A 26,611-nucleotide genomic window follows, 5' to 3' on the forward strand; every position below is an offset into this window, starting at 1 on the left:
CAGTTTAGACTCCCTATGATTTCATCTCCAACATGACCAATCAGTACTCCCACTCACTGGCCCCCTACCCACCAAATTATCCCTAAAAACTCCAAACCCTGAATTCTTGGGGAGATTGATTTGAGTAATAATAAAACGCTGGTCTCCTGCACAGCTGGTTCTGCGTGAATTAAACTGTTTCTCTATTGCAATTCCCCCATCTTGATAAATTGGCTCAGTTGAGGCAGCGGGCGAGAAGAACCCATTGGGCAGTTACATCACTGTGTTGCCCAGGTTCAACTCGAACTCCTGGGGTCAAGCAATCCTCCTGCCTCAGCCTCCCAACATGGTGGGATTACAGGCATGAGCCACCACACCCAGCCAAGTCTGTCCTTAATCAGGGTTCCTTTGGGTCTCATTTTCTTAAGCTGCAAAAGCTATTGGACCAGGTGATATTGCCAACCCCTTTAAGCTGCTGTAACTGTAGTTTCAGCTGCTGGATCTGCTTTCAGTTAGTTATGTTCCCCATCACTTTGGACAAGTCATCCCAACTCCCTGGCTTGTTTCTGTAACTCGATTACGGTCCAGAAGCCCGAGTTCTAAAGTGCTGATTCTGATGAGTGTCCATGTACCAGGCACTCTGATCCCATCATAGCATCTACTACAGCCTGGGAGGTCTACTCAAGTGTGCATTCATGTTAAGCACTAACACCAATTAAATCACTTAAATAACGTAGGTAATTATCCAATAGCACATCCAGACGTGGTGGCTCACACGTGTAATCCCAGCACTTTGAGAGGCCGAGGCAGGCAGATCACCTGAGGTCAGGAGTTCGAGACCAGCCCGGCCAAGGTGGTGAAACCCTGTCTCTACTAAAAAACACAAAATTAGCTGGGTGTGGTGGCGCATGCCTGTAATCCCAGCTACTTGGGAAGCTAAGGCAGGAGAATCGCTTGAACCTGGGAGGGGGAGGTTGCAGTGAGCTGAGATTGCACCATTGCACTCCAGCTCGGGTGACAGAGTGAGACTCTGTCTCAAAAAAAAAAAAAGAAAAAAAAAGAAAAAAATAATAATCCAACAGCACATCTAAACAAGACTTAAAGTTGTAAAATAAAATTACACTGTGTGGAGGGTGTGTGTGTGTGTGTGTGTGAGAGAGAGAGAGAGAGAGATGAGGTCTCTGTCATCCAGGCTGGAGTGCAACAGTGCCATCATAGCTCACTGCGGCCTCCAATTCCTGGCCTCAAGCGATCCTCCCGCCTTGGCCTCCCAAATAGCTAAGAATAGAGGCATGTGTCACCACACCTTTTTTTTTTGTCGTCGTTTGTTTGTTTTTATGAAACAGAGTCTCGCTGTGTAGCCCAGGCTGGAGTGTAGTGATGCAATCTTGGCTCACTGCAACCTTCACCTCCCAGATTCAAGCGATTCTCCTGCCTCAGCCTCCCTAGTAGCTGGGGTTACAGACACGCACCACCACGCTGGAGAAATTTTTGTAATTTTAGTAGACGGGGTTTCACCATGTTGGCCAGGCTGGTCTTGAACTCCTGACCTCAGGTGATCCGCCTACCTCGGCCTCCCACAGTGCTGGGATTACAGGCGTGAGCCACCATGCCCGGCTAATTCCTGTATTTTCATACTTAGTTGCATTTCCTATTAGGGCCTTGGATCCCAAGTATAATTTTGTACTCAAATATAACTTATAAATAAGGCCTTAGCCTCCCAACAAGGTCAAAGTAGCTAAAAAGTAAGTCCTCCCAACCACTGACGTTACCAGCCCCCAGCCCCCAGTCCCAGCCCAGCGGGCTAACAAGGGTCCGGCCTCAGAGAGGGTCTCGGGGATCCCAGAGGTGGGAAAGTCTCCGGAGGCGCAGGCCCCGCTCTCCACCTTCACCAGGGTCGGCGGCAGCACCACGCCGGGTCGCGGGCTGGCTGTGCGCGCCGCGGCCCCACGCCCACTTCCGCTTCCCGTGCTGGGGGCGGTGGCAGGGCCGGTGGGCGGTGGCGGCTCCCGGTCTCGCCCGGGCGCGGCCCTGCGCAGCCCGCCCCCCAGCCGCAGGGGCGCTCCTGAGCCTCGCGGGGCCGCAGTCCGGGATGCCTGCGCGAAGGGCGGGGCGGAGGGCCGGCCGTTGCCGACGTGGGTGTTAAGTGGCCGCCCCAGCCGGCGACCCGGAGCCGAGAGCGGGCGGCGGAGCCTGAGCTGGACGCGGCCACGCCGGCGCGGCGGTGAGCGCAGCCCGGTCTGGCGCCTGCAGCTGCGGGGAGCGCGCCAGGCGGAGGGAGCGGGGAGCGGGGAGCGGGGCGCGGGGCGGGCCCCGGTGTCCGGGCGGCGTGACCTTCCCGAGCGGCGGGGGAAGCGGCCAGCGTCGCAGCGCACGTGCCGCGGGACTCGGAGAATCTCGGGGTCGTCGGCCTCCTTCCCGCAGTGCCCACCTGGTGGGAACTTTTGTCCTTGTTTGCCCCCAAGTCGTGTCATTTGGCTGCGGGGCTCCGCGCCTCAGGGGCGCCAGTGCTGGGCAGCATGGAGCCGCTTGTGAATGGAGACTTGCTGGCTGCCCAGGAGTGGGCGGCTGGGCAGGGGCGGCGAACGTTTAGGGTCCGGCAAAGAAAGTTGGAAGTCGTCTCCCTGACCTGTTCCTTGCGAGGACCGGGAGGAGACGCGCCTGGCCGGTCCTTGGCGGCGAAACTGATTTGCATCTCCACGCTTTACCTAAAGCCCGGGCTCTGGGGACTGGATGGCGAGCTGGCCTGCGGCTCCTACCGCCCCAGCTTTAGCCAGAAGCTGGGATCTTCCCGCAGCAGTTCGTGTTCCCTGGTGGAAAATGCAGCCTCATCTACTGACTCTCCCTTCCAAAAAAAAGTTATTTTCCCCAAGGGTCGAGAAAAGTGGGTGGTCGGCACTGTTGTTCCTCAGTTGCACCCTGGTGTAATTTGAGAGAGGGGTCAAAGGCGCTGAAAAGATTCTTTTTTCTATTCCAAGTGCTACAGCAAGCTCATAAATCAATTTTAATTCATGCTGAACAGTCATGCCTCCTCCAAGCCCTGTGTCTTCTCCAAGCCAGAGCTACACATAATGTGAATTAGTTGCCCACTCCTTCTGAGTGAATCTGTTAGTACCCATCATCGTTTTCTATCCTAATAATTCTAGTGGCTATTTGTAGAATTTATTTGTTTATTTTTTTGAGACGGAGTTTCGCTCTTGTTGCCCAGGCTGGAGTGCAATGGGGCGATCTCGGCTCACCGCAACCTCCGCCTCCTGGGTTCAAGCTATTCTCCTCCCTCAGCCTCCCGAGTAGCTGGGATTACAGGCATGGCCCACCACGCCAGGCTAATTTTGTATTTTTAATAGAGACGGGGTTTCTCCATGTTAGTCAGGCTGGTCTCGAACTCCCGACCTCAGGTGATCCGCCCGCCTTGGCCTCCCAAAGTGCTGGGATTACAGGCTTGAGCCACTGTGCCTGGCCTATTTGTAGAATTTAATGTGTTTAAGTTTGGCTCACCTAACAGGGTTTAATTCTTATGGACAGATAGAATGTAATGTGATGTGACTTTCCTTCAAAATTAAGAAGGAAGTGTCTGTGCCAAAAGAAATAAGCGCATTGAGGTTTATCTAGGAGGCCACATTGTACTTGCCTCTGTCTGTCTTCTCAGTTGCCCCCGTTTTTTTCTTTCCCTAAAATATAGGGTTGGGTGTTTTGTGTTGCCTTTGGCCAGGTTGAAATACTCAGATTAAGGGTTGGTTTGTAGGCACAGGCCTGAAAAGACAGGACTTTGAACTGAATCCTCTGTCACTGACAGTTGTGTGGCCTTGGAGAAGACCTTGTCTTGCTCCAGGCTTTAGTTTGCCTTCTGGGAAAGGATTAGGACCCTGATAAACTTTTTATTTATTTATTTATTTTATTTTATTTTTTATTTTCTATTATTATTATTTTTTTTTTTTTGAGACAGAGTCTCGCTCTGTTGCCCAGGCTGGAGTCCAGTGGCACAATCTCGGCTCACTGCAATCTCCACCTCCCGGGTTCAAGTGATTCTTCTGCCTCAGCCTCCTGAGTAGCTGGGACTACAGGTGTGCATCACCACACTGGGGTCATTTTTGTATTTTAAGTAGAGACAGGGTTACACCATATTCGTCAAGCTGGTCTCAAACTCCTGACCTCGTGATCCTCCCACCTCAGCCGGCCCAAAGTGCTGGGATTACAGGCGTGAGCCACCGCGCCTGGCCAGGACCCTGATAAACTTTTTTAGGAAGATACCAGATGGCCACCACCTTTTCAGCCTAGTGAATGGTCCTGTCTCTCCAGACCTATCAACAGCATATAAATCAGTGTCTTGCACTTCTAACTTAGTTGCTTTATTAAGTAATGTGCCGTTGTTGCCACTGGTTTTAAATTTTTTGTAAATAAAGGAGGATTATTGAAGTCTCGTCATTGGCAAAATGCTTCAAGAGGTTTAAACAACTTCTCCATGGCCAGTGTTTCCTATTGACGTTCAGGGTGACGTTGGTGTTAGGAGTGCGTTTGGTGTTCATCTCTGATCCAGCACGATGGGTCACACAGCTCCTCAGTGTGATGAGGAATAAGTTGTTCCTTATTATTTGCAAATAAGTTACTAACACCGTTTGAAAATTGTACAGGATTGGTTGTTGAGTTGGATATTTTAGTCAACATTTATTAAGCCCATGCCTCAACAGTAGTTGACTTTTGTTTAAAGAGAGAGAAAGGGCCGGGCGCGGTGGCTCACGCCTGTAATCCCAGCACTTTGGGAGGCCGAGGCGGGCGGATCACGAGGTCAGGAGATCCAGACCATCCTGGCTAACACGGTGAAACCCCGTCTCTACTAAAAATAGAAAAAATTAGCCGGGCATGGTGGCGGGCGCCTGTAGTCCCAGCTACTCGGAGGCTGAGGCAGGAGAATGGCGTGAACCCGGGAGGCGGAGCTTGCAGTGAGCCGAGATAGCGCCACTGCAGTCCAGCCTGGGCGGAAGAGCGAGACTCCGTCTCAAAAAAAAAAAAAAAAAAAGAGAGAGAAAGAAATTCTAGTTTTCCCAAATGCCCAAGGCTCCAACCAAAACATACCGAATCAAGATTTCCAGAAGAAAGTCCTGGCAATTTGGATATTTAATAAGTGCTCCAGGTTATCAAGTGGATTTGGACACAACGGCGCAGGTGTTGTATCTCAAAGTGTGAGTCTGTGGACTGGCATTGTCCGCCTCACTTGGGAACTCATCAAAACAGGCAGAATCTCTGGTCCTGTCCAAGGCTACTGAATCAGAGGCTGCATTTTATTTAGCAAGGCCCCCAGGCTACTCCTGCACATGTTTACATTTGAAGGGCTGGTGGACTGTGGTGACGGGAAGATGTGTGTGACAGGAAGATGCTTGTGCAGGGCCTTGTTCTAAGAACACATGATGCTTGTGCACGGTGTGGCGTCCCATCAGTCTGATGTGGCTATTTGTGACTGCGTTTGTTTTATAATATTTTTATTATTCACCTTGTACAGATGAGGACTCCCAGCTGTAGAGGCTGAAGGAGCCACGCTGCAGGTAGAGCAGGCATTCACCAAGGCGTGTGTGATCCCAGGGTGCAGCTCCCACCCTTGGCTGCCTGGGTGCTCTTTTCCAGACCTACTGTCTTGTGAGATCCCCTTAGGCACCCAGCACAGGCTGCTGTCTGAATTTAGAACTGAGCCTGTTCAATTGATGGCTCAACATAGGCCTCTAAAAAAACAAGTCTGATGCGGTTTGGTACACCTGTGGTTGGCTTACTTATTTGGTGTTCGTTTTTTCAGTTTTCAGAAAGGTCAGTTGAAGTGCTGCTGGTGGCTGTAGCATTGATACACAGGGGAGGTTTTTGATCTGTGAGCTTTCTAGGGGGCAGTTGCTAAGCTGCACTGATACCTTGAGCTCCTTTCCTTTGGAACAGTGTGGACCCCAGGTCATGGCTCCCAGAAGTTTAGGTTCTGTAATTTGGCTGCAGGCCTAGAGAACAGGATGCTGCAGACTTGGACTAATGGTGAACTCTTGCCTCCCCCCAGGGATATGTGGTGCCTGTCATAAGCTCCAGAGAGCTGCCTTCCACAAGACCAGCAGAAGAGTGGGCAAACATGAAATCCAATCCTGCTATCCAGGCTGCCATTGACCTCACAGCGGGGGCTGCAGGTACAGTCATGTGCCTCATCACCATGTTTCTGTCGGTGATGGATGGTGTATCTGATGGTGGTCCCATGAGATTATACTACCATATTTTTACTGTACCTTTTCTGTGTTTAGATACATTTAGATACATAAATACCACTGTGTTATAGTTGCCTGCAACATCCAGTACAGTAACATCCTGTACAGGTGTGTAGCCTAGGAGCAACAGGCCATACCAAATAGCCTAGGTGTGGAGTAGGCTACGCCATCTAGGGTCAGGTGTGTATGCTCTATGATAGCACAATGACGAAATTGTGTAATGACGCGTATTTCAGAACATGTCCCGGTCATTAAGCAATGCCTAACTATAATCCCAGAGAAAACCCAGTTCTCTCTATTCCTCAACTACTCTCTAAATGAGATCAAATGAAAGTGGTATGAAAATACTACCTTTCTGCCTCCAGTACTTTACCTTTGGGATTAATCCATTTGATGGAAGTTTAGTATTGTTCAGAGAGTAGCAGAAGGTAGAGGAGTGTCCGTTATTGTTAACACCTTGTCAGTCAGGGTGATGGGGGGGAAGGTGCCCAGTACAGCTGGAAAACAGCTCAGAGGTGAAGCCACGTGTCCATTGTCACCTGGCTGGGATATGCAGGTGACGTGGTTCTTCACTTCAAGCCTGGCAGTCTTCAGAGCCCTTGTAGCGCAAAAATAACACCATAGCATCTCCTGGGAAACACCACTTACTGTCCCTGCTAGTGTTGGGAAAGAAAGGAGGACACTCTTAGAAATGTCTTTAAAAGGCGGGGCGCAGTGGCTCACGCCTGTAATCCCAGCACTTTAGGAGGCCAAGGCAGGCAGATCACCTGAGGTGAGGAGTTCAAGACCAGCTTGACCAACATGGAGAAACCCCGTCTCTTCTAAAAATACAAAATTATCCAGGCGTGGTGGTGCATGCCTGTAATCTTAGCTACTTGGGAGGCTGAGGCAGGAGAATCGCTTGAACCCGGGAGGCAGAGGTTGTGGTGAGCCGAGATCGCGCCATTGCACTCCAGCCTGGGCAACAACAGTGAAACTCTGTCTCAAAAAAAAAAAAAAAAAAAAGACATGTCTTTGAAAATGAGACTGATAATGGACTGTGTCTTAGAGCCGTGAAAGTTGTAGGATTTGCTGGGAATGTCAGCTAACCTGAGCCTAGGGGCCTGAGCCCAAGAGCCTGAGGCTCCCCCAGCACAGGGAGGTGCTACCTGTGATAAGGGGTAGTGCTGGCACCATGCAGGCTACTCCTTAGAAAGATCAGCTTGAACATGCAGGAAGAGCAGGACCCTCAGGCTGGGAAACAGGGCGGAATGGGAAGTGCATGGTGGTAATTTGGTTCTCCAGAGTCCAGAAGTAGGAGGAGTGGCTGGAATACTGATTGCCCAAAGGAAAACCCTGGACTACCCTGGGCTCCCACAGGATTCTCATAGTAGTTGCAGCTCCCTGGAGTGGGGAGGCCAGGGGGGGTGTTGCCCAATGCTGTCCTTATCCAGCACACCCCCCACCCCCACCACCAACGGATGAGTATGGTCATGAATGTGGTCACCTCATCAGTCATTTGCTCAATTGTGAAAAAGAAATTGTTCAGAGAAGAGCAAAGTGTTTTTCCATGAGCCAAAGGTCGGCCAGGGTATGCTAATGAGGAAGACTGGAGAGAGCGCGTCACCGTCACCGACCCTAATGAGGAGCACTGGGCAAGGGCACTTCTCCCAGGGCAGAACCCACAAAGAGCGTCCCAGCCCCAGATGCCCAGGGAACTGAAGGCCAGTGGGGGTCTGCCCAGTAGTCTCTTGCCCACTGCGTGCCTTTAGGCTACAGCCTCCCAAGCCCCTTTCCCCCTCCCCTCCCCCATGCCACACTGGGGAGGACGCTGACCCTGAGAATGGTGCAAACATCTGCCTGCCCCAGGCCGCCTCTCACCAGCGAGTGAATGCTCTTGGGCTCAGTTCTGTCTCTGCAGAAGGAGGGTGTTTAGCCACATATAGTCTCAGCTTTTGACATTTTATGTCTTTCAGTCAATCTGTCAAAGATCTAGAACCTATGGTGATAGAATTTAAAAGTTTACCTTTTCCTATTTATGTGCATACAGGTATTTGGGTACCACATGTATAATTTACAGTTAGTTTGAAAGATAGAAATTGCAACAGTATGGTTGGGAGCCTGGTATGTAAGGCATTTGCTGGTGGGCATGTTTTGAACATGTATTGATCCCTTATGTATACTGACACACTGTCCCCATCACTGTTGGACAGGTATTTCTCCCTGTGCTGGCGACACAGGGACGCCCCTCACTAAGGTAGAGCTGCTGTGGGTAGTCTTAACTTCTGAGGACAACGAAGCCCATTCCTGGGGGGACGGGATGGGGAGGGGGAGCGAGACATGGTCTATAGGTTGGGGGCTGGGCAGAGGAGGTGCCTAGCAGTGACACAGAAACCTCTGTTCTGCTGTGAGGCCTATGGAATGCAAATGGAAAGTAGATTCCCACTTTTGAGGATCTTGGAGTCTTGGAGTGCTGGAGCTAGAGAGACCTTTAGACATTGTTGGCTCCAATGCTCGTTGGATATGTAGAAAAAGGCCCACAGAGGAGCAGTAGATTTGTTCAAGGTTACACAGCAAGATGGTGTGAAGACAGGGCAGGACTGTGGTCCCTGGGGTCCCTTGTCTGGTGTCGTTGCTGTCTCTGCTTTAGTACTCCGTAATGCGTCTGCAGCACACTGGAGGGGAGGGTTAGTTTGGAGCCTTTGGGCCCTGCCTTTCTGGATGTGGAACTTGCTGGGCTTTGGGAATTTTCTGCCAGCCATTGATAGGAGCAGAGGACCTGTTGTGTTTTGTGGCAGAGGTCACCCATGGAAGCGATCCAACTGTAAGCACAGAGCCAGCTGCAGCCCGAGGTGATGTGGATGGAGCTTAAATGTGGTGTTGTGTGTGTCTCTTCTTTTCCTTTAAACAACGTTTTCCCCACCACACAGGTTTTCAGCCAGCTTATCTACTCTAAAGTGCTGGGAAGTTCCCATTTCCCTATCTGCAATGGCTGTAAGACATCTAGATCCCTAAACAGCTAGGATGAAGGAGGATTTCAAGAACTTAGGTGATTAGGTAATTATTGAAATGGGGGTGCGTGGATCCCAAAAGTTAAATAGCCTTAAAGAGAAACTTGGTACCACTTTAATAGTCATTCAGCAACTCTAAAACAATGCAGTCACTACTTTGACTACTGTTGCAGTTTACCTTGTTTAGCATAGTTGGAGAATGTGGCATTTCAGATCATTGAAGTTTATCTTCTCAAATGCCAAAATTAAAAACAACCCCAAACCTTTTTTGATTGGAGTTTCTTGAAAATGATATACTTCCCTGCCCTGTTAAACCTTTACGATGGCCTCCAGAGGGGTTTGAGGGTCTCACCTCTGCTTGGTGGGCCTGGTCCTGTGGTGTGAGTCTGCTTCTCTCTTCTCACCTCTCTGCCTTCTTCAGAGCTGTCCCTTCCCTGAGACACTGTCCCTGCCCTGATAGATTTCCTCTGTATCTCGTGATTTGCTGACTCTATGTCAAGGACTGAAAATCCAAACCACCACCCTTGGTAAAGTGTTAGGTATGACATAATCTGAGTGCCTTTCCTGCGGAATAAGATGCTTGGCTGGCCACCATATCGCAGAAAGAATGTTGTTATTTGTCTTTTAAGGAGAATAAGATCAGAAGTCTGACTTCTAGGCAAGTGGAGAAATATAATATTTATTCATGGCTTTATGGACTTGATAGGTCTTTGAGAACCTACTAGGTGTCAGTCTCTGTGGTTGGTACTGGTGTTCAGAACAGTCTTCTCTCACTTGAGGGCACAGTGAGCGCCGTGACCATATCATTTGTGGTAAATTACATGGGAAGTTAGCTTACCCTTGCAGAGGACGGGAGACAGTTGTTGCTAGCATTTGTACATTCATTAGCCTCCCCCTTCTCCCTGTTGGAAATGTAACTGTCCCAGATACACAGCAAATGGGTATTCTAGTAACCTGTGATGCCTGAACTGTTCAAGATGATCAAGTTAAAATGTGAATGTGCTGAATTAAATGCTTTATTCAGCTTATCTGCATCTAGGCTCTCTGAATTACGCACCCACTTAAAATATCCTGTCACCTTTTCTCTTGGAATAATTAAATTATTTTAATGTAATTCAGATCTCTTTTTATCCTAGCCCAGCATTACCTGGGAGAGAATGACTCAGGATTAATCATAATAAAATCATATTAAATTATATTCCACTAATTCAGAATTGGGGATAATTTGGCAATTAAAGGCGGAAGTGTGTCATTCCTCTCCTGTAAGAAATGAACAGTAATGATGGGCTCACAGAGATCATATTGCTTGTTGCTTAAAAAAGAGATCAAGCAGTTTTCAGACTCTGGAATTGTTGGCTTATTTGCCCATAAATAATTGAGAATTATTCTTAATGTCCTTTCCCCCAACTCCACTTTCCAGAGTTTAGATGGAATAACTATGTATAACATCAAATTCAGGAAGTTGCATTTCTTAAATATTTTCTGTAAGCCTTCTTTTGCATTTTGATGAAGCTTTAAGAGCTCCTCTCAGGTCCAGAAGGAGACGGTAAACACTAATCACTGGCAGTTCACATGACGCCAACCCTACTACAGGGTGTGGGGATGTTGTAGGGTGGTTACAGTTCATTCTTTTCTTCTGTTTTGAATTTTTACTAAAATGATTTCACGTGGATGGGCATGGTGGCTTATGCCTGCCAGCATTTTGGGAGGCCAAGGCAGGAGGATCATTTGAGGCCAGGAGTTAGAGACCAGCCTGGCCAACATGGTGAAACCCCATCTCTATGAAAAGTACAAAAATTAGCCATGCGTGGTCGTGGGTGCCTGTAATCCCAGCTACTTGGGAAGCTGAGGCACAGGAATTCCTTGAACCTGGGAGGTGGAGTTTGCAGTGAGCTGAGATTGCACCACTGCACTCCAGCCTGGGTGACAGAGCAAGACACCATCTCAAAAAAAAAAAAAAAATTATTTTGTGCAATGTAGACTTTGCTGTATTTAATCTTATAGAAGTATATAAAGGATTTAAGCATAAATAAATTTCAGTTCATTCTCTATCTAAATACACGTTATTAATCGGTAGAGCTCATATTAAAGAGGTTTTTCTATAGAATGAAATATTTAGCTCTTTGGGGATTAATTAGCCAGACTCCTTGTTTCCTTTCCGTGGTGCTGGGTCTGATCAGTCCCACTGGGCATTAGGCAAAGTGAGTGATGAAGTCTTCCCAGGTTTCCCCTCCCTTTCTGTGGTTTCCGTTTCTTGTGCACACAGTAGCCGCTGTTTACTGACCACTTACGTAGCTGATGCTGTGCTAAGCCTGTCTCCTCCATTTTTATTTAATCCTCACGCTAACCCTGTGAGGTGGCATGGATGAGGAGCTGAGGCTCAGAAGTTACATGGCTTGTCCAGGATCTCACAGCAAAGCTGTAGTCCCTCTGACCCTATTGCCCAGGCTCCTACATATTCACTGCACTGTTGCATCCTGTGCTTGCCGCTGTTGAACACATGTCTGTCTCTCTCCCCTGCCTGGCATGAGCTCCTTCAGGGTGGGACTTAGATGCCAGGCACATCAAGGACCTGCTCTAAATTGTTTACTGGACATGGCTGGAAGGTTTTGGAGGAAAAGAGGTTGAAATGAACCGAAGCAGGGGTAAGTTCTGGGGTAGGCTGCCTGTGCCTTCCTTCCATGGATAATGGAACTGTAGCCTCATACTAGAGCAGTCATCTATCCTGATTCCAGGGGGTACAGCATGTGTACTGACCGGGCAGCCCTTTGACACAATGAAAGTGAAGATGCAGACGTTCCCTGACCTGTACCGGGGCCTCACCGACTGCTGCCTGAAGACTTACTCCCAGGTGGGCTTCCGTGGCTTCTACAAGGGGACCAGTCCAGCACTAATCGCCAACATCGCTGAGAACTCAGTCCTCTTCATGTGCTACGGCTTCTGCCAGCAGGTGGTGCGGAAGGTGGCTGGATTGGACAAGCAGGCAAAGCTGAGGTGAGTCAAGGACACACACTTTTTTTATTTGTTTAAAAAAACCCCACAAAACTGGCAAGGCATGGTGGCTCATGCCTGTAATCCCAGCACTTTGGGAGGCAAAGGCAGGAAAATGGCTTGAGGCTGAGAGTTCAAAACCAGCCTGGGCAACACAGCAAGATCCTCATCTCTACAAAAAAATAAAAATTAAAAAAAATCTACTGTTGTATGGTCACAATTTTACTGGTGCCTTATGTGGAAGAACATTTCCTTTTTTAAAAATAACTGCTTTCCTTTTATTTATGAAGTTATACATTGTCATCATATAAAACTTAGAAACCACATAGGCACACCACAGAGGAGACCTGCTCATCATCCACCACTGAGAATGAACCGCCCTTCTGTTTCAGTTTTGTCCAGGAGAATGCTGTTCAAATGCAGCTGGCGGTGCTACCTCTCGTCAGCAGACATGCTGCACTGAAACTGTAGATGCTGCTTATGATCCAAGATTTAGCTTTTCTTTCATTAGCAAAAAGCAGAGTATTGAAAGAGGTTGTCTGAGCCAGATGAACTTGAGGAGTTTTAGGAAGGGTCGGAAATGTCTGCGAAGATGCAAGGGAACCCACCTTTCTCTGTCCAAATCTTCCCAAAACATCAGACTTTGCCTCGTTGTTGGTCTTGCCTTGGGTATTTATTATATAGAGACTAAACAGAATTTGGAAACCACTGGGATGTTTAGCTATCCCTGCTTTGAACGTTGATTTATTTTATACCACTTAAAATTATTATATAAGCTTCAAGATTGCAAAGGGCAGTCTTAGTTATTTCAGTAGGAGTTTGAAACCCAATTGCAGCTGCAGGTCCCACACAACTGAATTCGGTTTCTTGTGCACAGCAGTGTTCTCTGGAGGTGCCTGGAGGTCTGAAGCTGTGCCCTTTTATAGACAGGAATTCCACCATGATGGGTAGAGCTTGTTTTTTATAAAGGCTTGGGACTGGATACGATTGCCCAAGAAGACAGTGTAGACAGCGAGGAGGGCTGAGCATGAATGGGATGAGCCTCCAGCACAGAAAGGGCAGGCAGGAAGGCAGTAAAGAAACAAGCAGGGCACAAACCAGGAGAGTATGGCATGCCATGATGGAGACTGAACAGAAGCAAAAACTACAGGCAACAGTAGTTTTGTTCCCTGTTGAAGGAGAGACACTCTATTAGAGAAGACCTGGACTTCAGTTCAGTTTCCTTAGCAAAGGACAAAATGGGGAGAGAAGACAGGGAAACAGTAAGCAGCCACGTGAGATTCTGGGGAAGACCTGTGTCTTCTGAGCAAAGCAGCCCCTCCAGCCACAGGATAGACAGTGACTTCTGTCTTGCATGAGTGAAACCACTGGATCTGGCTCTGCCCACCCCTCCACTTTCTTGCTTCCTTAGCCTGTGAACAAAGTGAAGGACAGGTAAGAGCATATTGCTTTTCTGCTGAGAACAATCTAATACCTTACAGCTGCATTTTCCCACACTGCTTTCAGAACATTGAATTGCTGGGTGTCCTTAAGAAAGGGTTGGGAAATTACGTCACAGTGTCTCTCTCGTGAAGAATCACTCTGGGTACATTTATTTCATATAGTGTATGTGTTATTTAGTTCATTAAAGATGCGTAAGGCTGGGCACAGTGGCTCACGCCTGTAGTCCCAGCACTTTGAGAGGCTGAGGTGGGCAGATTACTTGAGCCCAGGAGTTTGAGACCAACCTGAGCAACATGGCAAAACCCCGTCACTACAAAAAATACAAAACTTAGCTGAGCGTGGTAGCACATGTCTGTGGTCCCAGCTACAGGGGAGGCTGAGGTGGGAGGATTGCTTGAGCTCAGGAGGCAGAGGTTGCAGCGAGATGATGCCACTGCACTCCAGCCTGGGCAACAGAGCGAGACCGTGTCTCTCAAAAAAAAAAAAAAAAAAGAAAAGAAACCATCCTGATTAACCTTGTCTAATCCAGCACTCATCTTTTTTGAGCTTGGGCCCTTTTTTTTTTTTTCCATCCTGAGGAACAGTGTTTGCCTCTTACCTGTTGGGGAAATGCTCTCTTAGAGTCTACAAAGCTCTGACATGTATATCATGTCTCTATAGCCCTCACCGTGATCCTGTGAGAAGAGCAAGGCAGATGTTACCTCTCTTAGGGATGGAAAACTGAGGTGCCGATATTGACCTGCTCAAGGTCACCCCGCTAAGGACTTGAAATTGTGTCCTCTGAGCTCCTGCCCAGTCTCCTTTCCATCAGACCACAGTTGGGGGTCTGGAATATTTTATAAGGGTCAGTTCTAGAGAGAAGATTAATCAGGAGCAGTGAAAGGAAAGAACTGCTTGTGAGAGCCTGTGGTGAATTTCTGCAATCACATTGTAAATATTTGTCTGTTCCCGGTTTCAACATGACCCAGAGTGTTCTAGTTTGACGTTTGGCTGGACAGGGTCTTACATAGCAGGAGTGCTCAGGTACATGTTTGTTGAACATATGACAAATGGATGATTCTTACAAAATCCCATCCTATACCTATTACTGTTTCAATTCCAGTTCTACACACTCATACTACATGCAGAACCCGGGGCCCATGCACCTCCTTCTGTGCACTGGTCAATGAAAGTATTTATTGGAAAGCCAAAGTCCACTGCATATCTGATTTGACTGTGACCTTGCACTATAATAATGTGCTTGGTGTTCGTTCAGATGTCTGAGCCATTATTATATCTTAAACTCAATAGACTTCTACATTTATTGACTGCCACCTTTGTCCTGGCAAACTTGGCAGATCCTGGTTAATGCTCCTAATTGACTATTGCCTGTCAACAGGTTAACAGAGAGTCCCTGAGGGAGGCCAACTGTGGATCTGCAGGCTGGCTGCAAGACAGCAGAAACCATTTTAAGCTTCAGTTCTAACAAGCTGCTAAGGAGTGAAGTGGGGGAAAGGAGTGGACTAAACAGCATTGGATGGTTTCCACACCCCATAAAAGCGTGTGCAAGTACATTTGTGTACCTGGTTCTCCTTTGCTAATGGTTTTAGGCTTAATTCTCTAACATCAAAAGGAAGTCCTTACTGCAAACAGTGTCTTCCTACTGAAAGAAAGCTCCACTCTAAGCCAAGTCTTCTGAAAGAGTTGCCTCTGGCCATGGCACAGAAGCTAGACCACCAGGGACTAGCAAACCAGGGCCAAGACTGGTGCCACCTTGATTTTATACTAATCTTTAACACTGGAAAAACTTGAGTACCCCTGAATATGGTAAGTCCATCTGTGCTTTTTTTTTTTTTTTTTGAGACGGAGTCTCACTCTGTCGCCCAGGCTGGAGTGCAGTGGCGCAATCTCAACTCATTGCAACCTCGCCTCCCCGGTTCAAGCAATTCTCCTGCCTCAGCCTCCCGAGTAGCTGGGACTACAGGTGCCCACCACCATGCCCAGCTAATTTTTGTATTTTAGTAGAGATGGGGTTTCACCATGTTGGCCAGGATGGTCTTGATCTCTTGACCTCGTGATCTGCCAACCTCGGCCTCCCAAAGTGCTGGGATTACAGGTGTGAGCCACCGTGCCCTGCCCCATCTGTGCTTTTGCTCACAGTTTGGAGAAAAATTGTTAGGGGATTATATCTCTACCTGAGTAGTTAGCTGAGGAGATTCCCACCCACCCATAGGGGTTTTTGGAAATCTCTGAGGGTGATCTTGGCTGTCCAGTGAGAGCATGATGCTGGCATTGAATGGGTGTCAGGGAACCAGTTCAGTCCTTCCTGCCCAATGAAGGATTGTCCTACCCCAAATGCCAGTCATGATCCCATGACACAACACTCTTCTGGGGCTGGAAGGGATCTTCTATCCCAGCTCCCATGAACCAGGAACTCGCAGAGAAGCCTTTCTTCTGAAACACTTCTCAGACTTTTCCCCATATTCTTTTTTTTTTTTTTTGAAAGAGTCTCACTGTGTCACCCAGGCTGGAGTGCAGTGGCATGATCTCAGCTCACTGCAACCTCTGCCTCCCTGGTTCAAGCGCTTCTTGTGCCTCAGCCACCAGAGTAGCTGGGATTACAGGTGTGCACCACCAGGCATGGCTAATTTTTATTAGAGACGGGGTTTTGCCATGTTGGCCAAGCCTCAACTCATCTGCCTGCCTTGGCCTCCCAAAGTGCTGGAATTACAGGTATGAGCCACCACGCCTGGCCTCCCTATATTCTTAAACTCTTACTGGATTCCAGTTTCACAACCCTGCTGGTGACGTTTGGCTGCTGGTACTAAATCCATACATGAGGTGAATGCTTCTGTTTTGTATTTGTGCATTCATCCCTCTGCCTAGTTTAGATTTCCAGTTTAGCAATTTCACCTAATACCATTGAGCTTGCAAACTTGTACTGGCTTCACCCACTCCTGTGGCACCATTTTACCGTCGTCTGTGTTGCTGAGGTGGTAGGTCATCAGTTGAACTGGAAAATCTTTTCGTGATGCAGCAACTTTTGGTTAAACGTTTTTTCTGGGTTTTCATCTGTGGCAGTTACATTGCACATCTGGTTGCTCCAGGTTGGATTGTGGGCATGTGGGGATAGGCTTAGAACCTAGATTTATTTAAAACTTAGGGCAGACACACTGAAGTATTAATAGTGCATGTTTTTCAATGGGGGACTATGGGCAATATTTTCCTCCTTTCCTTTAGGTTTTTTTGTGGAGTTTTATTTTGTCATGTCACGATGTATCTTGGCTTTGGCTGTTGTAACAGAATACTACAGATTGAGTGGCTTAAACAAACATTTCTCACAGTTCTGTGGTCTGAAAAGTCTAATATCAAGGTTCCAGCAGATTTGGTGTCTGATGAGGGCTTGTTCTTAGTTTGAACATAGCCGTCTTCTCACTGTGTCCTCATATGGCAGAGAGTGAGCGAGCTCTCTGGCCTCTTCTTCTAAGGGACTAATCCCATCACAATGGCCCTATCCTCATGACCTCATCTACACCTGATTACTCCCAAAGGCCCCATCTCCTAACACCATCACCTTGGGGGGATAAAATTCAGTCCATAGTGCTGTGTGTAATCAAAAGAATATGGGTGTTGCAGTCAGGAAGACCTGGGTTCACATCCTAGCACTGCCACTTAGTAGCTGTGTGACTGGCCACATTATGTCATCTCTAAGTGTCACTTCCCATAGGGAACTGGGGTGCTGCTGTCTGCTTCACAGGGTTGTGGGATCCTTAGATGAAACAGCACATGCAAGTTTCCTTCCTTTCATCATTTTTTTTTTTTTTTGAGACGGAGTCTCACTCTGTTGCCCAGGCTAGAGTGCAATGGCACAATCTCAGCTCACTGCAAGCTCTGCCTCCTGGGTTCACGCCATTCTCCAGCCTCAGCCTCCTGAGTAGCTGGGACTACAGGCACCCGCCACTACGCCCAGCTAATTTTTTTGTACTTTTAGTAGAGACAGGGTTTCACCGTGTTAGCCAGGATGGTCTCGATCTCCTGACCTCGTGATCCGCCCGCCTCGGCCTCCCAGAGTGCTGGGGTTACAGTCGTGAGCCACCGCGCCCGGCCCTTTCGTCATTTTTTTAGACATGGAGGTCTCTCTTTGTTTCCCAAGCTGGAATGCAGTGGCTGTTCACAGATGCAGTCATAGCACTGTAGCCTAGAACACATGGGCTCAAGTGATCCTCCCACCTCAGTCTCCTGAGTAGCTGTAATCACAGGTTCATGCCCTCACGCCCGGCTCCTTACCCTGCTTTATCACCAAAGTGCTGTCTGTGTGGTGAGTGCCGAAGGAATGAAGAAACTGAGGGTAACTGTCTGCTTGTGTACTTTCAGTGATCTGCAGAATGCAGCTGCCGGTTCCTTCGCCTCTGCCTTTGCTGCACTGGTGCTCTGCCCCACGGAGCTTGTGAAGTGCCGGCTGCAGACCATGTATGAGATGGAGACATCAGGGAAGATAGCCAAGAGCCAGAAGTAAGCACCACTTGGGCACAAACGTCAGGTCTCTATTGCCGTAGTGTATTGGATGATTTTTCATTTTACATTGTACTAAAGTGGCAGATGTGGAAGCCAATTTATCTACTCCAAAATATTGTTTCTAGAATGCTTTCCCCTGTCAGAGATTTTCTGAAAGGATTGGCTGTGATGGGACCCACCACCCACTGCATAAAAAGTCTTAGACAGATATTTAATACCCCAGAACTGGAGAAGCCAGGAGCTTAACACCCTTTTTGGCCTCTTGGAAACATAAGGCATGATCTTCAACCATTTTTGGAGGTACATAGTGGGTGGCTTTTGAACTTTGCCTTAGACCTGAGCCTTCATAAGTGCCAATTTGGATTCTGAGATGAATATTTGATTCCCACTTCAGGTTTCATATGGGTATTCAGGCTGATTGACCCAGATCCTAGAGGTAACTATTCTTACCCCACTTATCCCCAGTCCTTCAAGTGTACCTGCAGATGGCCCAAGTTCTGAGAACATTAATCAATACTTTTATAAGCATAGCTACTCTTCAATGATTAAATCACTCTCTAGCTCACTCTTGAAAACACATTCTCATTATCCTTTGAGAGTACTGTTTCATACACAATTTGATTTACTTGAATTGGAAAGCAATTTATTATCCTTATTAATTGCAAAACTTGCTTACTTATCTTGACATCTGGCCGAGTTCTGACCAAGGATATTGCTGTGGTTAACTCAAAGCCTATAAATCTGCTGGGAAAAAGCAGTAGATAAATTGACCATTTTCAAGGATCAGTCCCCACTCAGTGAGAATGGGGTTTGGAAAAGTGCCCTATTTTCTGCACCCTTGAGATTCATTACAACCAACTTGAATCTAATATTCATTGCCTAGAAGTCCAAGAGTGTAAGTCTTTAAAACTTTTTATTGAAATAATACACATAGTATCATGAATGCACATTGAAGTCACAGTATGCAGTTCTATAAATAGTGACACAATTTATGTGCCTTTGTAACCTGTGTCCAGATTAACAAATAGAACATTAACAACACCCAGAAAGCTGCCCTCATGTCCCTTGGAAGTAATTCAAGGTAATTAAAAGATAGTAATAGTTATATCCAAAGGACTTAGGCAGATCGACACCTTGAATTATCAGTTGACTTTGTATTTGAGGTCTAGCAGTGTTCACACAAGGCATGGTATGGTAGCTTGGGGCTAAGACTCGGATTGGAAGGGAGGTTAATTGTGTTGAGCTGGATTACTTTGTTACATTCCATGTAGCAGTGCTGCAGGAAGGGCTGGCTGATGGGGAATACCTGACAGTGTCTTCTGAAGCTCTCAGAAGGAAAATAGTTTTTAAATGTCTGTGGCCTTTATTACCTTGGGACTTGATCCTTCATCTGTCCAAGCCAAGTCTCCTTCTTGCTGAGAACAAAGTGAGGAGAGAGGGATTCACTAAGTTGCACTGAGTATGTGATTTCTTGGCCTGTTCTTAGCAGGGATAAACCTGCCCTGGTTGCCCCCAGTCATGAAGGGGAGTCAGACAAAGAGTGTCCTGTGTTCTGGCTGCTACAGGAGCAGGGCTGCTTAGAAGAAATTATCCTGCATCCCTGGTGCTCTGAGAAATAAATTCTTGGTGCTTCTGCATAACAGGAGCTATATAACTTGTTCTCAGAATTTGTCTCGCCTTCAAACAACATTTACTCCTTCACTCATTTCTCTGCACTAAAACAAAACAGATCCTATAAACACCTGAACAAATTTCCCAAAAACACACCAGAAAGATTGAGGAAATAGGAATCACGGCGATAAGGGACTGGGCAATACAATGCCATTTTATGCTTGCTGAGTTTAGATAATTCCTTACTGTAAATAAATTTCCTTCCCACAGAAGGATGCCTTTTAGTCTTAATTCCTGGCTCTTCATTTACAAAATCAGCTTCTTCCTTACTAGTGCTTGATCAGATCTGTTAATTGGTTGCAAATGCCCTTGTCTTTTCTTCCTTCCCACCTGCCATAACCGTGCTATCTCTCTGTGTCTCCTCCCAGTACAGTGTGGTCTGTCATCAAAAGTATTCTTAGGAAAGATGGCCCCTTGGGGTTCTACCATGGACTCTCAAGCACTTTACTTCGAGAAGTACCAGGCTATTTCTTCTTCTTCGGTGGCTATGAACTGAGCCGGTCCTTTTTTGCATCAGGGAGATCAAAAGATGAATTAGGTAAATGTGTTTGCATTGACAGCAGTGGGGTGTGATGGTGTTTGCTCCCTGCAGGTATGGTTTCTGTGGATTCTCTGCCCTTTGTGCTCTCCTCCCCACATTGGTGGCTCCATCTGGCACAGGGAAGCTTCTGGATGCCTGAAGGTAACATGGTGGCAGGCAGTTGATAGCACCCACCCTCCAGGCCTGATAATTTCCTTAGGACAGGGCCTGAAGCAGTACATCCCAAACTTTCTTACTGGAATAAAGTTTTTTAATTTTTCTGGATCTATTTTAGGGGAGAAGAAATCCAGAAATTACTTTCCCAATTGGGGAATCACCTATAAATAATCTTGAAATAAGGTTAAAACTTGGAAATCTTAATAGTGTTTTGAGAGCAGTGAAAACCATAGTTCTTTGTAGCTTATCGTGTTTAGCTGGTTGGTACAACTACATGCAATGTTTGGCTCACATAAGTGAGTTTTTCTTACCATCTCCCTCAGTGTGTGTTGAATCTATTCTGTGGTTAGTCAAGCTCCCAGACTTAATTGCTATGTTTAATAAAAACAATTCTGGCTTTTAATGATAAAGGAAGAATCAGGGCTATTAAAATACTTAAGAGTGAGAAAGTTGAAAAAAGACATAGATTGTGTTTGGCCTGTCTTCTCCCCACTGTAGGGGGTTGCCACTCAGCTGGAGGCCTGCTGGTTTGTGTGGGCCAGCCCTTGACACCTCAGTGACCAAGCGAAATATAACCCTCACTAAGGCTTCTTGTACTCGGCAAGACCCAGGAGTAGACCTGGGCTACCAAACAAAACCTTGTGTTCTTAGAGCTTGGGAACAAGAGCTTTGACAGTTTTCCTCAAAGAATTGTATTCTGTAGCATTAGCATTTTTATTTTCATCTACCTGCAGCCATTACTACATTGACCTCTGGAAGTGTCACATCAGCTGTTCTTGAGACAAAATACCATTTGCTATTTTTTTTTTTCTCTAGGCCCTGTACCTTTGATGTTAAGTGGTGGAGTTGGTGGGATTTGCCTCTGGCTTGCGGTATACCCAGTGGATTGTATCAAATCCAGAATTCAAGTTCTTTCCATGTCTGGAAAACAGGCAGGATTTATCAGAACCTTTATAAGTGTTGTGAAAGATGAAGGTGAGTAAATACCTGTTTTTCAAGCATCTATATACATCTTAAAATCTGAGATATGGGCCGGGCGTGGTGGCTCACGCCTGTGATCCCAGCACTTTGGGAGGCTGAGGCAGGTGGATCACGAGGTCAGGAGATCGAGACCATCCTGGCTAACATGGTGAAACCCCGTCTCTACTAAAAATACCAAAAAAAATCAGCCAGGCGTGGTGGCAGGCACCTGTAGTCCCAGCTACTCGGGAGGCTGAGACAGGAGAATGGCATCAACCTGGGAGGCGGAGCTTGCAGTGAGCCGAGATTGCACCACTGCACTCCAGCCTGGGCAACAGCGAGACTCTGTCTCAAAAAAAAAAAAAAAAAAAAATCTGAGATATGAACTCTGTTTTGATTGTAAAAAGAAAGAGGACAGTAACACAGAAACTTTGTGTCCCAAATAGAGGACAGATACCTTGTCTGTTACTCATAGTAATCCTCCCTTACATTTGTATAACATGTAAAGTTTTACAAAGTACTTACACTTCCCTTATCTAATTCAATCTTCATAACCACCCTGGGCAGTACTAATACTATACACAGGTCTCCAACTTCAAGGTTGGTGTTCCTGCCACTGCCCAGGTGAAGCTGCAAAGCTGCTGCCACCTCTATCTCCATGGTTGCCTCTGTCTGGCCATTTCAGGCCTCAGCTCTGCCCCATCCATATACTAAGAGTTAACCAAGCATGGAATTGGGGTATGTTACCTGAGCATCAGTCAGTTTTGCCAGGAGACCTGATACTTGTCCTTGTTTCCGTTAGTCTATTTAGGAAAAGCTGGGAATGCATCTTTCTATGACTTGTTGGTTTTTAGCACTGTTGTCTGGGTTTGCATGTGTAAATATACCTATGCTATGCAGCTGTGTGGGTATCCCCAAAGGAGGGATTGTTGCAGTCTTTGATCGCCCTTTTATTTGCTAGGAATAACGGCCTTATATTCTGGACTGAAACCTACTATGATTCGAGCATTCCCTGCCAATGGAGCACTCTTTTTGGCCTACGAATATAGCAGGAAGTTGATGATGAACCAGTTGGAAGCATACTGAAGTGTCTTGGTGGGCCTGAGCCAAGCACAGGTGTTTGAGGACTACAGTTCATCTCAGGGTTTCTTGGAGTACAAGACCAGTGTGAAGTTATTCTGATTTCTTGGGAATTTTGCTTTTTGTCTTCCCTCTACCCTACATCTTAAACTTTATGGAGGAACTTCTATTTTGCATCATATCATTTCTGTCCATAATTGTACTGAAATAGAAAAGTGACCACTCTTGCTCTTGGTAAAATATAGAGTGGTCAGTAGCCTTATGCACCTAATTCAAAAGGTGGAATATAGTTCTGTCAGGGCTTTTACGTAAACCTCCACTTATACATGCAATTTGGACAGTTATGTGTTGAGGGAAATACAGTTTGGTTCCATGTTTATTTCAAATATCAGAAAAACCCAGAGGTGATCATTTCTCATGAAGATGCTTATAAATGGTTGCTTAACCCATTCTAGATGTAGGGTCTGCTTAATGTGTGTACTTTTCTAAGTGGTTGATTATTTTTTATTTTTTTGATACGGAGTCTCACTCTGTCACCCAGACTGGAGTGCAGTGGCACAATCTCGGCTCACTGCAACCTCCGCCTCCTGGGTTGAAGCGATTCTCTCACCTCAGCCTCCCGAGTAGCTGGGATTACAGGTATGCGCCACCATGCCCAGCTAATTTTTTTTGGTATTTTTTGTAGAGACGAGGTTTCACCATGTTGTCCAGGTTGGTCTCGAACTCCTGACCTCAAGTGATCCACCCACCTCGGCCTCCCAAAGTGCTGGGATTACTGGTGTGAGCCACCATGCCCAGCCAGTGGTTGAATTTTTTAAAAAGTGTTCATGGGGTGCTTGAAAACTAAAATATCCTTCTAGATTTGTAAGACAGTATACCTGCATACTGGTGTGGCTTCCACACTTGAGTAAAAGCTTCAGAGTAGGTATCCTAGATTTCCCCAAGATGCTCTACTCTTAAAATAGTGCCATTCATTTTCTAGGTGGGATCATATTCCACACTGACTATATTGCTAGGGGTGGCCCAGAGGGTCAGGCCTTTGGGAAATAGCATGGCCTTTACCAGCTTCCCTTCTCTCCCAAAGAACTTCCCTTCTTGGGCTTTAGATTGAGGAAGGGGCTGAGTGGTAGGTGGTGCTACTGTGCTCTGATGAAGACCCATGTGGCTAGCAACAGCGCTTACCTTTTGTCTCTGGGTCCTGGCCTGGGGCCATCAATCCACTTTGGGCCACTCACTGTCTGCTCTGCCTCCACCAATCAGAAACCCTTCCAAGGAACAGTGAGAGCCAAAGCCAAGAGAAGCCTTCTTCCCTGTTTGGTGATTGTGTGACAGTGGGCGAAATCCTCTCTCAGAGAGAACTAGAAAGAACTCAGTGCTTGTACTCCACAGTGAGTAATGTCAGGTCTGACCCATCCTGAAGCCTGTCTTGCCATGCTTTTACAGTGTTGGAGGCTTCTACATTTGGTACTGACAGTCAGTAAGTCTTAATGATGACTGTATATGTGATATGAGTTTATAAAGCAATGGAACATAAGAAAAGCAATTGTAGGCCAGGCGCAGTGGCTCACGCCTATAATCCCAGCACTTTGGGAGGCTGAGGCGGGCAGGTCACAAGGTCAGGAGTTCGAGAACAGCCTGACCAACATGGTGAAACCCCATCTCTACTAAAAATACAAAAATTAGCTGGGCGTGGTGGCACGCGCCTGTAATCCCAGCTACTCAGGAGGCTGAGGCAGGAGAATCGCTTGAACCCGGGAGGCAGAGGTTGCAGTGAACTGAGATTGCGCCACTGCACTCCAGACTGGGTGACACAGCGAGACTTCATCTCAAAAAAAAAAAGAAAAGAAAAGCAATTGTACTTAACTATGCCATATGTATGTATTCACTGACCAAAAATTCACTGACCAACCAACCAAACTCCACACTTCATCTGATCCCCCATAGACTTGGGGATGGACAGCTATTCTTTGGCCATATGGTATAAGGGGATCATTCTTGTCACTACTAAAGTTAGCCTCATCATTTTGTGCTGCTCCAAGACCAGCAGGGTATCTCCCAATAAAGTGTTCCTAAGCAGCCTGTATACTGAGTGCAAGCAGGCTAACAATTTTAATAATAGTCCATACCATGTATGTGTTTCTGTCAGCAGAATGTACATGTTGTACAAAACCTCCAGGTTCCTTAAGCTTTTTGCTGTCCATGAATCCTCTGTGGCAACTGTAGTCACAGAGCCAGAAGCCAGAGGGCCAGGGATATGAGAGGCTGACAAACATCAGGGGACATCTGGGGAGGAGATCCCTGTCATGTCTCTTGTGCCATGGAGCTATTATGGCTGATCTTCCATTTGCTTTTTCTTTAAGTGAAAACCATTTTTCTACTTTGCTTTTCTCTCTGTACTTAAATGGTCAGTAGCTACTGAGTGGTGCTTTATCTGAATAGGCCTGGATCGAAGTAAAATAGAAATGGGACTGGCTTTCCACAGGAAGTAAACTGCTTCAGAGCCCACAGTCCCCTGCTCAGTGTCCGGAAACAAGTCAGTCATCCCTGTTGGCAGTAAATCTTCCCACAGGCCGTCCATTAGAGATTTAACTAGATATCTTCAATAGAAAGAGTCTGAGGCAAGTGGGAGTGAGGAATGGAAACTTAGGTTGGGAGAATATATTTTTTTTATTCATTCTGTTTGCTTAATTCAGAGTACAGTTTGTGCTATTTCATATCTGTACTCCAGGCAGAAATATAACTTGAAAATACTGTGTCTAAAGAAATTTCAGTGTTCTATCATTAAATTATTTACTTAATATTTGAGTCTGATGAATTTCATTGAAGTTCTTTACATCCATGTTGGGAAACAACTGTCAGGAATGTTAAAGAGTTATGTATAGTAGTGTTTCAAGGCAGTGGTTTTATTGCAACAAGCATTGTTTTCTGTCAGCAGGACACCTGATGTAAAATAATTTCACCATAGGTAAGGTGACAAAAATATTTCTATGCTCTGAAGTTATGGAACTTGGCTCACTAGAATTACTTTCTCCCTCCACCTCTTTCCCTCTATTTTAAAAAATAGTTAAACTGTCTGCTTTTAAGTTTTGGATGATTCCATTCCAAGTTACTAAATTCTACTTAAGAAAACAAGTATCTGAAGTGCCAAGATGGCTGACTAGAAGCAGCTAGTGTGCGCAGCCTTCACAAGAGGAGACAGAGTGGTGAGTGAACACAAGCTCTTCAGGTTGATCATCCAGCAGGCTGTGTTGGGATTCATCAAGGAAGCAGTGGTGAGTCATGGAGAGCATAGGGGAGTAAGGAAGGACAGCTGTCCACCTGGGATTGGTGCAGAGCAAGGGGAGGCTCCCTACAGCAGGGAAAGTGTGAGTGAGTGAAGGCTCCTGGGGACTCACACTTCTGCCATGGACCTTGGCAATCCCCAGGCACAGGAGATCCTCCATGACTCCACCTGCCCTCCCCGCCCCACCCCCCACCCCACACACACACCCTGGGGTTCTAGACTGACAAAGAGAGCTGCTTGGAGTCTGGGCAGAGCCACTGCTCAAGCCAATGTGGATCCCTGAGCTGCTATGGCCCCGGCTGCCATAGTCCGGCCAACAAGGTAGGCCAGGCTCTCTCGTGTGCCCCTAGGATAGGGGCCATATCCATGGTGCTGAGGAGCAGACAGATTGCAGGCCTCACCTCCACTGCACCTTGCCAGGCAAGGCCCACTGGCCTGGGCCTCCATCGCAGCCATGCTACCCACTACCTGAGCACTCCAGCTAGTCACAGCCCTCATTTCTCTGGGATGAAGCTCCCAGAAGTAACCAACAGGCCCTCTGCCCTGCCGTAGCCTGTGCCCCTGCTGCCCTCAGGCTGGAGAGGGAGCAAAAAGCCCAATAGCGGTCATGGGCCTCCAGCCTGCTATAGCTGACATATGGAAAGGCAGCCCAGACTGTTTTCCACGAGTCCCTGGCCCTGCTGCTCACTGGGCAGGGTGCCTCCTGGCTTGGGCCCCCAGCACAGCTCCTGCCTGATCAGTTGGTGGTGGCTCTGTGTTTCTCTGGGATGGAGGTCCCAGAAACAACTGACAG

The 26,611-nt window shown here is 47.0% G+C and overlaps 1 protein-coding gene across 2 annotated transcripts; it reads left to right on the forward strand.

Moving 5' to 3' along the window:
* The first annotated feature begins 1,969 nt into the window (after positions 1–1,969).
* Positions 1,970–25,335, forward strand: SLC25A15 (solute carrier family 25 member 15). Of its 2 annotated transcripts, XM_034936623.3 has the most exons (7): positions 1,970–2,203; positions 6,011–6,134; positions 11,935–12,193; positions 17,987–18,124; positions 20,167–20,336; positions 21,312–21,470; positions 22,417–25,335. In XM_034936623.3, the coding sequence occupies exons 2-7, from the start codon at positions 6,080–6,082 to the stop codon at positions 22,539–22,541; spliced, it is 906 nt and encodes a 301-aa protein (XP_034792514.1). In that variant the 5' UTR covers positions 1,970–2,203; positions 6,011–6,079; the 3' UTR covers positions 22,542–25,335. The 2 variants fall into 2 exon arrangements, with proteins under 2 accessions (XP_034792514.1, XP_054952640.1); XM_055096665.2 differs by lacking the exons at positions 1,970–2,203; positions 6,011–6,134 and adding an exon at positions 11,559–11,844.
* The last annotated feature ends 1,276 nt before the right edge of the window (positions 25,336–26,611 follow it).

The sequence above is a fragment of the Pan paniscus genome, chromosome 14 (genome assembly GCF_029289425.2).
Source record: "Pan paniscus chromosome 14, NHGRI_mPanPan1-v2.0_pri, whole genome shotgun sequence".
NCBI classification, from domain to species: Eukaryota; Metazoa; Chordata; class Mammalia; order Primates; family Hominidae; genus Pan; species Pan paniscus.

Excerpts from the sequence above, each read along its gene's own strand:
- SLC25A15 (XM_034936623.3), top strand. The coding sequence starts at position 6,080 with ATGAAATCCAATCCTGCTATCCAGGCTGCCATTGACCTCACAGCGGGG. Across the intron at positions 6,135-11,934 it reads CCTCACAGCGGGGGCTGCAG|GGGGTACAGCATGTGTACTG; the intron begins GTACAGTCATGT and ends TCCTGATTCCAG. Across the intron at positions 21,471-22,416 it reads AAGTGTTGTGAAAGATGAAG|GAATAACGGCCTTATATTCT; the intron begins GTGAGTAAATAC and ends TTTATTTGCTAG.